General features: G+C 46.7%; 1 protein-coding gene across 3 annotated transcripts in view; it reads right to left on the bottom strand.

The window, feature by feature from the left end:
* NMNAT2 (nicotinamide nucleotide adenylyltransferase 2) overlaps nt 1-13,424 on the bottom strand; it is a 184,238-nt gene continuing 170,814 nt past the window's right edge. For all 3 annotated transcript variants that reach the window (XM_036076583.2, XM_036076564.2, XM_036076593.2), the window contains 3 exons: nt 7,900-8,001; nt 7,659-7,726; nt 1-5,351 (listed from right to left, as the gene is read on the bottom strand). In XM_036076583.2, coding sequence (XP_035932476.1) covers nt 5,249-5,351; nt 7,659-7,726; nt 7,900-8,001 — 273 coding nt within the window. In that variant the 3' untranslated portion in view covers nt 1-5,248. The remainder of the gene's footprint in view (nt 5,352-7,658; nt 7,727-7,899; nt 8,002-13,424) is intronic.

Below are 13,424 nucleotides of genomic sequence, written 5' to 3'. Positions count from 1 at the left end.
TTTTTTTTTTTTTTTTCCTGCTTTCTTTATTCTATGGGCTACATGGAACTTCCTAAGAAATTCCAAGACCTGAAGCTTACTTATGGGTCATAAGGGAAGAAGTGTGTATGTACATGTATATTAACTCATAGTACATATATTTTATAAGTTAATGTAAGTTAGCAAATTAAACCAGTGTTTATACCCAATTTTAAACAAGCTTTCAACATTACATACTCTCAGGACAGAGGAAAAAAGTGTTTAGGTTTGTGGCCAAAATAGCAAACGTAAACACCAGTAATCAATTTACAAGACATATCAAGCATCACTATGATGGGTCACCAAACCCAGATGGACACGCACAAAGCTAACTAATTCCAATCTTAAACAATAACAACAAAACACATAGTAAGGACCAAAGTGATTTTTTTTTAAAAGCACAGCTAATCTGACAAACAAGTGGCTAAGTCCTAAATGAGGGGCCTAAAGGGGAATTGCTATTTTACCATCTTAATCACGACTGATACTAGCTAACGACAACCACCATTTGGATCTATACCAACACACAATGCATGTCACAACTACAAATGAAATAAGAGCGAATAGAGCAGAACTGAGCAATTAACAAATTACTCATTTTTTTTGCTTGTTTACACTGCCCAAACTGTGAGTTTAATGATTTGTCTTACTTAAGATCTTTTATACCAAAAGTGAGTTATACAAGTTTGGTTTTTACAAATACATTTTTGCTTCGTAAAGAACTAATTTCATTAGTGAGCCAAAGCTAACCAACAGGAGACTATGAAGATTAGGTAGGTTCTAAGATTCAATCTTTAATTGAAAATTCTTAGGCACAGTTCACAAATTTGTTAATTCTTCTTCCCTACCTATGATTCTTGGGCGTGGCTGTACATGCTTTCCTATCGCACATGTGGCATCAGCTAAACCAGGCAGAAAATCTGCTCTAAGAACATTTTTGCAACTGTTGGCTCCCGTCAAGTAAGACTATGACAAAAAATTGATTAATTCTGCAACTCGCAGAGAAGATTCTGGACAGACACAGGACTAGTAGCATTGTCTTATTTATTAATGTAATTCAAACATTTTGCTGATAAAACTTTTGTCCATGACTATCCTAGCAACAAAATTTTACTCAAAATATTTCACTATGAAATGGTGTTGCAACTTCAATGTAGTTTTTATTAATGAATTGATTTTCATAAAGCAAATCTTACTCTTAAAATGGTAGGTTCAGTGACCAAAAGCGATTAAAAAAAAAAAGCTTCCCCCCTCCCCATGCCAATCCTTGAGACTGTTTGGATCAAACTGAGTTCTGGACCTGGGCTAGACTGAAGGGAAAGAGTGTAGCTCATTCCCAAGTAACTAGAACAGGCTAATAGGACACCCAAACTGACACGACCAAGAAACCACATAAAGAATTGAGTTCACTGGGCAGCTCTAGAAAGGTGTAGACCGGATGAATCTGACCGAGAGCATGGTCTCCTTCACCAGAATGCTATTCCTCGGGTATCCTAATTGGAAGAGCTACAAAATCAGTCCCTGTTTCCATCCTCCCCATCTCACCTGTAGGCCTTCCTGCGGTACCTTGGGAGAGATCCTGAGCTTTTCATATTCTACGGATTTTTGCATCACTCTTTTGATGAAGAGAATTACAATAACATGCTTCTCTCTCTTAGTCCCCTAAAGTGTGTGTTTATAGCAGTTTGAGAGAGTAGATTTGGGTTGTTAAAATACAGTCATCTCTCCCTATAATTCTCTGCCTTTTGCTGCAGTTTGATTACTGAGTCTCACTTTCTACTTAATTAGAACAGCGAGTTCTTCTATTCTTTCTGAGAAGCTTAAGTATGAGACCAGAAAACGCTGGGAAGTTTTGCCACGTGGAGATGGAAGAAGAGCGTCTCTAGAAGCTCTAGCTCTGGGTTTCAGGCACTTCAGTAAGAGACTTTCCTCCCCTGTTCCTATGTACATTCAAGGAAAATGAAAGCAAGAAGGCCCCAGAGACTGCCTGGGGGAGGGGGCGGCAAATGAGGTACCGGGTAGCCTGTCGGGTAGCAGCACAGGGCTCCCCAGAGGGCCACTCACTGAAGAAGAGTCATTGGCACAAAGGGTTTCCCTCCTGCCTGTTCTTACTCATATCAGCCACTTTCAGAAGAGTGGGACAGATGTTTTTCATTGGTAGGCAGGAAATGAGGCTCCTGACCCCTCTTAACATGATCATTGCAGCCCATGCCTTTCTCCCAATCTCAGAGCCATGCCAGCCTTGAGTTGGCCTTTGGAGGAAGAAGGGGGACCGCAGAGGGGAAGTCAGGGACTAGAGGTCATCCTCATGGCACCTGGGGCACTACTTCAGACTCTGAAACTTTCTGGTGCTACCCTTTGCAGGATCACAGCCACAATGTCCTGCCCTGGACTGAGAGAGGGGGCTCTACCCTCCCCCTAGCAAATGAAGAATGGCGCAGGTTGGGGAATGGACAATTCTACCCAAAAGGAAATTCACTTTTTCTTATATTTAAGGAAAGCTATTTTAATACAATCCCTGCGATCCACCAAGATAAGATCTGCCCCATTTCATGCCAGACATCTTCTAATGACCCTGTTCTTTTCCTTCCTGTGCACCTTCCCACCCCCACACCAACTGCATACAGCCAGCCCGGTTCCCTCTCATGGGCTGTGGACTAAACGCAGCCTGACCACAGAACCCAGCAGAGTAATGGGGTGCATCAAAGAGACAAAAAATGTTTGGTTTCTCTTGGATCTGCTCATGTAGATCCTCATAATAAACTCTAACCGTAGATAACCTTCACATCCTTGAAAATGTCATGTTCCCCTCGGGATCCGTTTCCCTCTTTTCTTTTCCTGGCTTAGGATTGCTTTGCCCAAAGTCTCTTCTGTCTCTCTGTCTCTGTCTCTGTCTCATCAAGTGTCATCTTGAGCACTCGAGGTCTTTCCTAGCCTTCCATAGAGCATCCTTTCTTGGATTCAGAGGGTCACTATATGGGATTTTCTTTAAGCTGCTGAGATCTCGATTTCTGAGGGAAACCTAACTATGGCCTTGCTCCCCATCACACCCCTCCTCCCTCAAGACTGGCATGTGCAGTGCCATCTGTAGGAGCACCTGGGTGAGACATAATTTAAGAGAAAGATGCCAGATAAGGGCTGAAAAGAGTAGAAGCCACACGTTACCTGGTCAGTATTATGGGGAACTGGGGGACAGAGATCATGCGGTACGATGCCCTAAGGGTCAGGGAAACAATATCCTTTTGCCAGGCTCTACACTTGCTGTGTAACCTTGGACCAGCCATTTAATCCAGTGGATCTCTGCTCCCTCATCTTTTAAAGGAGAATGTTGAATCAACTAATCTCTGAAGGGTTTTTTTTTTTTTTTCATTTATGATTCCATGATCTTTAACCAAACATTGAGACCCAAGAATAGGTTATTCATTCCCCCCTCTGAAGGTTATTTCCATAATCCAAAAGGAATAATACGCTCCTGGATGCTACTTGAACATGCTCTTCTGTTGAATCCAGTTCCTTTTCCTGGAGGCTATGGAAGACTGTCACAGATGTGAAATATGTACAGAAGAATGGTGTCCCCGATGTCAGGTCTCACCCCACCCCTCCTGGCCATAACTGGTACTAGATTTTGATAAAAATATCCTGTTGCTCAGGGACCCATTCCATGAAGACAACCAAAAGCCCAAGAGCCAGGGACTAGATGAGAGACACAGAGCATAAGAGAATAATTTCCTTTTGGCTCTCAAAACAGGGCATGAGTGAGACCTGAACAACTAGAACAGTCTGTCAGAACTGTTTCCAGGAACAGCAGAGGAAGGTAAGAAATTCGAAAAAGGATGAAACAATTTAGTGCCCTCCCAACCATGATCTCTGTTCTGTGAACCCACTCCCCTGCCAGACAGAATTCCTCAGGCAATGACTGTGGTTCTGGGCTCTGCAGGAGATATGACCAGCTCCAGAAACAAGGCTGAGGTACTGTGTCTCAAGAAGAAACTGACCTCAGGCACTGCGGTGAGAGTGGGTGAGAACCATCAATTCCCTTCAGGGCAACAAGCCTCTCTCTCCTTGGTCATCTTGGACTTACATCATGACAGAAAAATTTCCCAGCCAAACAGGCAAGAAATAATTCTAATTAGCAAAGATCTCTAGGGTTGAGTGAATTCCTAGCATGTTTTATTTCAGAAATGGCTGCATTATTAGGATTTGGCCTTGAATAGGTGATTCTTCTCAGATGCAGGAATGTGGCTAGGTAGGACCTCCAAGGGCTTAGGTGGTGACCTGAAGGTTTCTTGGAAATGCTGGGCTGGCAGGGAACCCACTCTGCCATTAGTCACAACCCAAAGGAAGAACCATACAGATGCCACCAGGACATGAGGATGGACTGGATCTGCGTGATCACAGGCCCAGAGCATCGGGACAATGGTCTTCTGAAATTAAGGAAATGGACACAAATTCTTCTGAGAAACCCTACTATTCCCAGACCTGCCTCCCAGGTTTTGGAACCTGAAAGCCTCAGTCCTTAGCCTAGTCGGCAGCTGCTGTGCGTGGGGGTTTGTGGGGCGTGAGTGGGCAGGTGGGGGGTGTTGGGAAGGTGGAGGCGGCTTGGCCTTCTTTACCGGGTGTGGCTCTCACGCTGAGGCTGGCTACTATCCTATCGAACGGGAAGTTACCACCACAGGAATGCGTCAAGACTACAAACATAAAGAACCACAGACACAGATTTCATCCAAATTCTATGAGGAGTGAACAACAACAACAACAACAAAACAAAACAAAAAAACAAAAAACAAGAGAAGAAAGAGAAGAAAAGAAAGAAAAAAATAGCCCTTCGTGGTAAAGGGCATGCTGGGAAGGCGAGAGCCAGAGCCGCCTCCCCAGAGCATGCTGGGAGGACGGGCCCCGGAGCCGCTCTCTAGAGCATGCTGGGAGACAGACACCAGCACGTCTCCAGGGACTGCGCTTCCCCCAACTCCCACCCCTGTTCCCTCACCCACCCCCAACCCAGAGACTAGAGGAAAGTCTGTCCAAAGACGACTGCTGAAGAGGGTATGCTGTGGTTCTCTGCAGGTCCCCCACACTGTGGAGGGTTGAGTCAGCAAGTGGGGAGAACAGTCAAGATGAGGAGATGGAGAAACAGAGAGGCAGGAGAAAAACGGGGGGACTGACAGAGCCTGGAGGGGCCAGTGTGTTGGCGGAGGACGAGGGCAGAGTGGAGCGTGCGGCCGTGTGGCTGCTAGCCCGAGGCGTTGATGTAGAGCTGGCTCTTGAGAATGTAGTCGATGACCGGCTGCGACAGGTAATCCACCACGTGGCCGTCCCCGTGCTGCAGGGCCAGCCTGGAGGAGAAGAGACGGTGGTCAGACGACGCCTTCCTTGACCAAGGCCGAAGGACGGGCCTGCCCACCTCTTTCAGGGAAAGGGTTTACCCAACACCCCAGTCTCTGCCTTTGCTTAGGCTCCATAAATGGCTTCCCTCTTGGGAAAAGCTCGCCTGCCCCAGAATTCCTCCCCCAGCCTGGTGACTCCATTCCATCCTGGCTCTGCCATTTCCTAGCACAGGGACCTCAAGCAAGTTATTTAAGCCCCTCTGTTCTTCAGTTTTCTCCTCTGTAAAAATGAGGGGAATATTTGGGCCCATCTCCTTCAGTTATTAAAAGGAATTAAAAAATAAAAATAAAAGGATTAAATGAGTCATGCAAAGCCTTTAGAATAGCCCAAACACACAGTAGGTATTTAAATGTGTTGACTGTTCTTATTTTTTTTCCTTCGTGTTTCTCTGCATCATGGTCTCATGAAAGTGAATCTCCCGAGGGACCACTTCTTTCCTTCCTACAGGAGCCCTGACACAGAAGAAGGTGACCTCCTCTGAGGCAGGGAGGAAGGAGGAAGGCACTACCAGGTACGAGAGAGTTCCAGTGAGGCGCTTTGGTTTCTCCACAGTTGTGCTCCAGCCTTGGTCTGGCTGCTTCCCATTCTCTGCTCATATGATGGTCTTGGGAATGTCAGGCCCCACAGAGCTATTTGTAAAAAATGCACATACTCCTCCAGAAATGTAGATTCTAAAAGGCAGCTGAGTCCTGCCCTGTGAGACCTCTTCAGAGGCTGGCTCACAGCCTCTTCAGTGCATACACTGTCTTGATCTTGCAAGCAAGCTAGGTCCCTAAGTGCCTCCCTGCGCAGTTCACAGCGAGGCTTCTGGAAAAAGTGATCGGTATCTGTAGTTTCCGAATGCCAATCCCAGCTTGATCAGAATCACCCAGGAAGCAGATTCCTAGGCTCATCCACCACGGATTCTGATTCAGTGGGATTCAAGGGGACACGGGAATTTGTGTGCTTGTGTAAGCTGGTGGGGTAGTTTTATTGTGCAGCCATGTTTGGAACCAAATCCTTCTCCTCTCCCCTCATTGGCCCTTGTTACTGGGTTTCAGCTCTCACCTCACAGTTTGATGCTCTGCTACTCTTTGAAGTGTGTACATAATCACCTTCCAGGGAGGAAGTCCAGTAGACCTTTAAAAATGCTGGGCCCATCTGATTTCTCTGAACTATGTGACAGAGATGACAATGCTCCCCATCTTTGTGCCCTCTCTTGCCTTGGTTCTTGGGCCAGCACGGCTGGTGGTCTCTGACGGCTCCTTAGCCTTCTTTTAAATGCTTCTCTTCTTACTGACTCTCCCTGTGAGCTCAGCCATACTCTTAACGTAATTTACAGCTATGTGCTCATGGCTTTCGGTTCTATTCCACTTCCAGACCTCTACATTCATATACCTCACCATTCTACTGGACACTTCCAGTTGCAGCTTGTGGTGGACACTGTTACCTGGTCCTTAGCATCCATTCTCTCCTTCTATTTAGGAATAGAACCTCCTGAGTTTAAGCTGGGCACATAAAGTCCATGTTTCAGCCTCCCTTGCGGCAAGCTATGGCCGCGCGACTGGGGCTGAGCCCATGGGGTGCAGCGGGGGAGTGACACGTACAATGATGAGTCACCTTTTAAAAGACAAAGCTCCTGCCCTTTCCAGCGGTCACGGCAGCAGCTGGGGACCCACAGATAAGAGGCTTCACGTGAAAGAGGTCAGAGATTCAATCTCTTTTGACTTCAGTAAGAGGGAAATAAACATTTCTCTTATTTAAACTATGACTATTTGGGCTCTTTTTGTTATGGCAGCTTAGCCTATACTCTCATTAATACAATAAACACCTCAAACTAAAGAGTCTCAAACTAAAAACATCCTCTTCCTCCCGAGAACTAGGTAAAACTAGCTGATGACCCACCTCCCTCTTTAAAAGTAAATGACTGAGGGGGCACCTGGGTGGCTCAGTCAGTTGAATGTCTGACTCTTGATTTTGGCTCAGGTCATGATTTCAGGGTTGTGAGATCGAGCCCCATGTTGGGCTCTGCGCTGGGTGTGGAACCTGCTTAAGATTCTCTCTCTCTCTCTCCCTCTCCCCCTGCCCCTCCCCGCCCCCCACTCGTGCACTCTCTCTCTCTCTCCAAAAAAAAAAAGTAGATAACTGGGGACAAATACATGAGGTCCCCAAAGAAGGCTAAATGCCAGGCAGCAGGTGTCAGCAAATGGTAAGAGTCAGTTGTATTAAAACTTGTAAGCCCATTTGACCAAGGTCCCTCTGGCTGTTAAACGTACCTGCTCTTGGTTGAGCTGACAACAGACATGGGATGGTTGATGTCATCCTTCACCACCATAATGTTATTCTGGAGACAGAGCAGAGAAAGCAGGTTGCCCTCTCCTCACACTTAAACTCCTCGGGTGCCCTCACTCTTCCCTACCACCGCTGCCCCCTACCACCTCCCCCCACCACCCCAACAGGCCCCTCAGAGAAGGAACACACCACAGAGCTAGAGCAGCAAAGAGATGGAGGACTCACTTTGTATTTGCGGAGTATTGAGGAGTGATTCATAATTCGGTCTGTGTCAGCTGCGTCCCGGGGCACCACCACAATCCCAAAGTCCCCGACGATCACCTCCATCTGAAAAAACAAAGAGAGCATCGTTTGGTGCATCCATGACTCCAACCCCTACTAAGCAACTACTTAGCAGGTGGAATGATCTTCCATGTGGAACCCCAAGCTCTGGTCCTAAGCTTGCCTTCTCAACCCTACCAGTCAGCTCTTTCAAGTAACAACCTGTAACAGTGTTAGTGGAATGAGTGGGAACTTTGCCTGGCACCACAGAAGATGCTTAATAAATACCTCTAGACTGAATGAATAAATGTGCTCCTGCATGTCTGGGCATCTCCAATTCCTGAGGCTCCCATTGAGTTCATTATGCCGAAGAGTAACAGGAATGACACATAGTCCTTACATGGTAGATACCCTCACAGGCGACACAGGTCCCGTTGCCCAGCAAGTGTACCCCCGCTCCCAGCCGGACTATTGAGAAGGGCTGAATGCTCCCTGGCTCACCCATGTCAAAGCTGCTGGGGACTCAAGGGTGATGAAGAGCATGGAAGGGCTTGGAACGCCTGTGTGCCCACAGGCAGTGATAGAAAGAATATCACTATGGGGTCACTTCTGAGATCAGCCTCTGATAAATGCTTGCTGCCCTAATGAGAAATGAAACCTTTTCATGAAGAAAAAATTATTTTTTCTGGTTATACACACAGTACAAGCTTGGGAAATTCAGGGAAAAAAAATCAATCACAACCGCACAATCCGGATAACTACTCTTAACATAGTGTGTTCTGTCCAGTGTTTCCTTCTTTATAAATAAGTGTATATACCTACAACTGGATTACACTGAAAAATTAATCATTTTATCTGTATTTTTTATTTAGTATTATATTGTGAGCATTTTTTCACATTGTTAAAAATTACTTGAAAAAATTAAGTTTTAACAGTCTGATTATTTCATTGTCTGTACTATGATATACATGATATATTAAACCAACCTTGTATTATAGAATGTGTACAGTTACTTCTGATTTTTTGCAAGTATACATAACACTTTGTTGAAGATCTTTATATATAAATCTTTTGCCACATCTCTATTTCCTTAGGATAAGAAGTAAAATGATTAGATGAAAGGATATACACTGAACAGATTTCAAAGTCTTAAGGCCTATTACCAAGTTGCTTTCTGGAAACTCGGGCCAATTTTTATTTTCAAAAAGCTTGAAAGTTACGGCATTTAATAGACTTGGATCTCGCCCGGGCATATTACTGTTTCGATCTTGCCAATTAAGGATCCCAGATGCGGAGAGAAGGGAGGGGGAGACAGGTTGCTTCTAAGCAGGGCAGCTCATTGTGCAAGACCCGCTCTGGTGGCAAGGGACCCAGGTTTTTCCTCCTAATAAGTGCCACAGAAACAGACATTAGGGAGCACTGTGGCCACCTCTTCTCTATCAGACAACTTCGATACGAGCAGAATTCCACTTCGCAGTCTGATTCATTGATTATGTTTGCGTACGTATGTGTGCGCCCGAGCATGTGTGCACATGCCCTTGGGTATTTCCAGCCACCTTTCCCCTACTTCTCCCATTGCTTACAACTGGGGCTAGAGTTGCAGCTGGAACTCTGATGTTGCTGACACAGAAAGCTGGCTGAAGGTGCCCTGGGAGGGAAGCTGTGGAGAGAAGTTAGAAGCCAGGTATAGAATATCAGAGTCCCCATTGGATCATGCCATTTGGAAGAGACAGAGCATTATACCGCATGCTGCATCTGTCGGTAGTGCTCAGGTGGGGCAAACAGGCACCAAGCATTTGTCCTATAAACCAGGAATGTTAGGGAGAGGCAGGGCAAGGAGCTGGAGGTAAAGCCACTCCTCCTCCACAGCTTTAGAATATTGCACTGGGATTCGCTACTCAGAAGGTAACCCGAGGCACTGGTTCTCAAACTTGGCTGCACGTGAGAATCACCTGAGAGCTTTTAACACTCTCAAAGCCCAACTCGCACCTAAGAGCAGTGAAAGTCAGAATCTCGGAGAATGGAACCCAGGCATCAATAGTTTGTCTAAATTTCCCAGGTGATTCCAATATGCAACCAGCTTGAGGACCAGGGGTCTAAGTACTGCTTAAAACTCCGGGGGAAGTGGTAGGGTGGAGAAAGAGAAAAGAGAAGGGGGAGGAGAGGAGAGGACCGGGGGGGGGGGGGGGAAGAGGGGAGGGAATCTATCCAAGCTGGTATACACGAACATTCCTCAACTGCCTCTCTTGGTAGATGACTCAAGATACCTGGTGTACATGGCGTAATGTAGGATCTGCCTTCAATTTGATTCTGAGGACTTGGTAGATGTTCCATAAGCGATGAATGAACTAAGAGGGCTATTTAAAGTGAGCATTCTCAGTGAAAGCCTGAAAACAACGGTTCCGCCTGGAGTCCGGCCTCGCGGGGGATGTCACCCTACGGTGACACCCTATGGGTGACATTAGTACAGCTGCTGCTTCCCACTCAGGAGCTGATGATCTGAGCACTCAATCAGTAACAGTGCCAGGTGGCTCAGTGGGTGGCAAGCAGATGGAGACCTTGCTGCCTGAGATGTTTTCTTTTTCCAGAAACAGGTGACAGACTTGCCCCCTGGGAATCGCAGATGGAGCGAGGGAGACAGGGTCTACAGGACAAGACATACAGCTTAACCACATCCAAGCTGCACGTCTGTGGAGTTCGGGTCAGAGACTGCAGATCTTTTCTGCTCCTTTGCCTAGACCCTAGGACACCGGGCTTGATTTTCATGCTAGAGGGTATCTGTGTGGGTGTGCGTCTGGGGGTGGGGAGAGATGCCATGTTCTAGAGTTGGTAAGGTGCGCCCTCCATCCCATACGTATCCATCTCGTGCAGGGACTTAGCTGTCCTTCCCACCCCCACCCCCAAACCCCGTTTCCTGTCTTCGCCTGGCCCCCAGGAGACGACCCTCTCTTGGTTTCCTCCTACCTCAGCAGCTGCAATTTTTGGTCTTCTTGTGCTGGTTCTTTCTCATGTCCCTAACCTTGACCCATTGGAGTCCCCCAGGCCTCAATCCTTGGACCTCTTCTTTTTTCTAGCTACACTCATACTCTTAATGATTTCACTCAATTTCAAAGCATTAGAGACAGACCGAAGGCTCCCAAATTAATACCTGGGGCATAACTTCTCTCCTGAACTTCAAACTCATATATCCAGCAGCCTTTTCAATATGCCTATTTAGTGGGGATCCCAAATCTAAAATGTCCATGGGCACCCAAACCCTCTGACATCAATCAATGAGTAAATCAGCCAATCCTCATACCCCGCAAAATGCTTTTCCTATAGTCTTCCTGTAGTCTTTTTCATTTCAGGAAATGGAAACTCTCTTCTCACAATTACTCAGGTCAAAGCCTGGGAATTTTCCTGGACCCCTCCCTTTCTCTCACATCCCACATTCGACCTAAAAGGTACCCAATTGATTCCAGCTTCAAAACAAATCCAAGAATCTGCTCGTTTTTCACCATTTCCATCAAGTCTCTGCTGGTCCAAGCCTCCTTTGGTAGGTTAAATAGTGGCGCCCAAAGATAACCAGGTCCTAATCTGTGGGACCTGTGAATGTTACCTTATATGGCAACATATATGCAGATGTGATTGAGCAAAGGATCTTGAAATTATCCTACATGATCTAGGTGAGCCCTAAGGTAATAACAAGTGTCCTTACAAGAGGGAGGCAGAGGGAGATTTAACACAGAAGAGAGAAGATAATGTAAAGACAGAGCAGAGAGAGATTTGAAGATGCTCCACTGTTGGCCTTGAAGATGGAAAGAAGGGTCATAAGCCCAGGAAGGCAAGCGATGCAGCTCTAGAAGCTGGAGAAGGTGAGGACACAGATTCTCCCCTGGAGCCTCTGGAGGGAATGTGGCCTTGCCAACAACTTGGTCTTGGCCCAGTGAAACCTATTTTGGACCTCTGGCTTCCAGAAGTGTAAGAGAATAAATGTGTTTGTGTGTGTTGTTGTTTTAAGATTTTATTTATTTATCTATTTGAGAGAGAGACAGAGAGCGAGCGAGCAGGGGGAGGGGCAAAGGGGGAGGGAAAGGCAGAAGGAGAGAGAATCTTGAGCAGACTCCGTGCTGAGCACCGAGCCCTATGCAGGGCTTGATCTTATGTCCCTGAGATTGTGACCTAAGCTGAAACCAAGAGTCAGAACCCTAACCAACTGAGCCACCCAGGCGCCCCTGTGTGTGGCCTTAAGCCACCAATCTTCAGCAACAGAAAATTAATTCATCCTCACCACCTCTCACTTGGATTACTCTGGTCTCCTTGTTTTTCTCTTGCCTTTTTTTCAGTCTATTCCCAACAGCCAGACCGAGAGTATTAAAGTAGATTGTCCTGCTCCTTGGCTCAAAAGTCTTCACTTAAGTGTCACCTTCTCAGTGAGACCAGGCTATTTCAACTTGTGTGGCCATGCACGCAGACCCACAGGCTTTCCACACCTGCACCATCCCTGCCCCTTCTTGGGTTTGCTGCTCCTCCTTAGCTTTTATGTCCATCTAATACCTTATATATTTTCTTTATTCCACCTGATTTTTGTCTCTTTCTCTCTCTTCTATAAAGGTAACCTCCATGAGGACAGGGAGCTTTGTGTGTTTGGTTTACCACTGTGTCCCCAGAGGAGAAGCATGCTTAATAGGTGCTATTGAAAAAGTAGATGCCTGCAGAGTCTTGTCCGGCAGCTGAGGTCGAGCCATTAGCTGATAAACTCTGTCTCAGGACCTGGCGACGAGCCCACAGTACCTCATGGGAGCTCTGGGAGGTCCAAAGAAGTTACTCAAAAGATAGACTCTCAGGTCCTATGATAAGTTAAGGGTGAGCTTACTTTTGCAGGTTCCCACATTTGATCTGATTGGTGGGCAGAAGTACCTGGGGCAGCTTTAAAACCAATGACAAAAGTAGAGCCCCCAGACCTCACCCCAGGGATTTTGATCCAACATGTCTAGGATGGGCTGGAGCCTCTCTCTTCACAAAGCTCCCTAATCCTTCTGATGTGCACCAACCCCTGGGGAATTGATGCTTCAAATCACATTGGCAGTTGCCTAAGCTGCTAATTCTCTGGCTTGGTTTGGGATGAGGTCAAAATGAGATACTCGTGCGACAAGCATCTCTGAGGATTCCAGCAAAAATGAGGACAAGCACGTCACTCTGTGCACTGGGGAGTGGGGGGCGGGGGGTTGGGGCGGACATCTGACCCCAGGAAACAGAGGGTGCTCAGGCTCTCCCTGCCCATGGAGCTTGCAGGAGTGTGCTCAGACCCCTGGGATGGAGCTGTTATTCCAGCATGAGGGGGGCCCATGTCTCCTGCATGTTCATGAAGAGTTCTCCGCCTCGGGAGTAGGGAGGTGGGTGAGTCGCCAAGGTAGCAGAGCTGTTCTGCTCGGCAAGTCCCTTTCCTGATGCTGACCAATGTGACCCCATACTACCCCGCCACAGTTAGCAAGATCAGGGTAGTCTTC

Source organism: Halichoerus grypus, chromosome 7 (assembly GCF_964656455.1).
Source record: "Halichoerus grypus chromosome 7, mHalGry1.hap1.1, whole genome shotgun sequence".
Taxonomy (NCBI): Eukaryota; Metazoa; Chordata; class Mammalia; order Carnivora; family Phocidae; genus Halichoerus; species Halichoerus grypus.
This window is presented reverse-complemented; position numbering and strand designations above follow the sequence as displayed.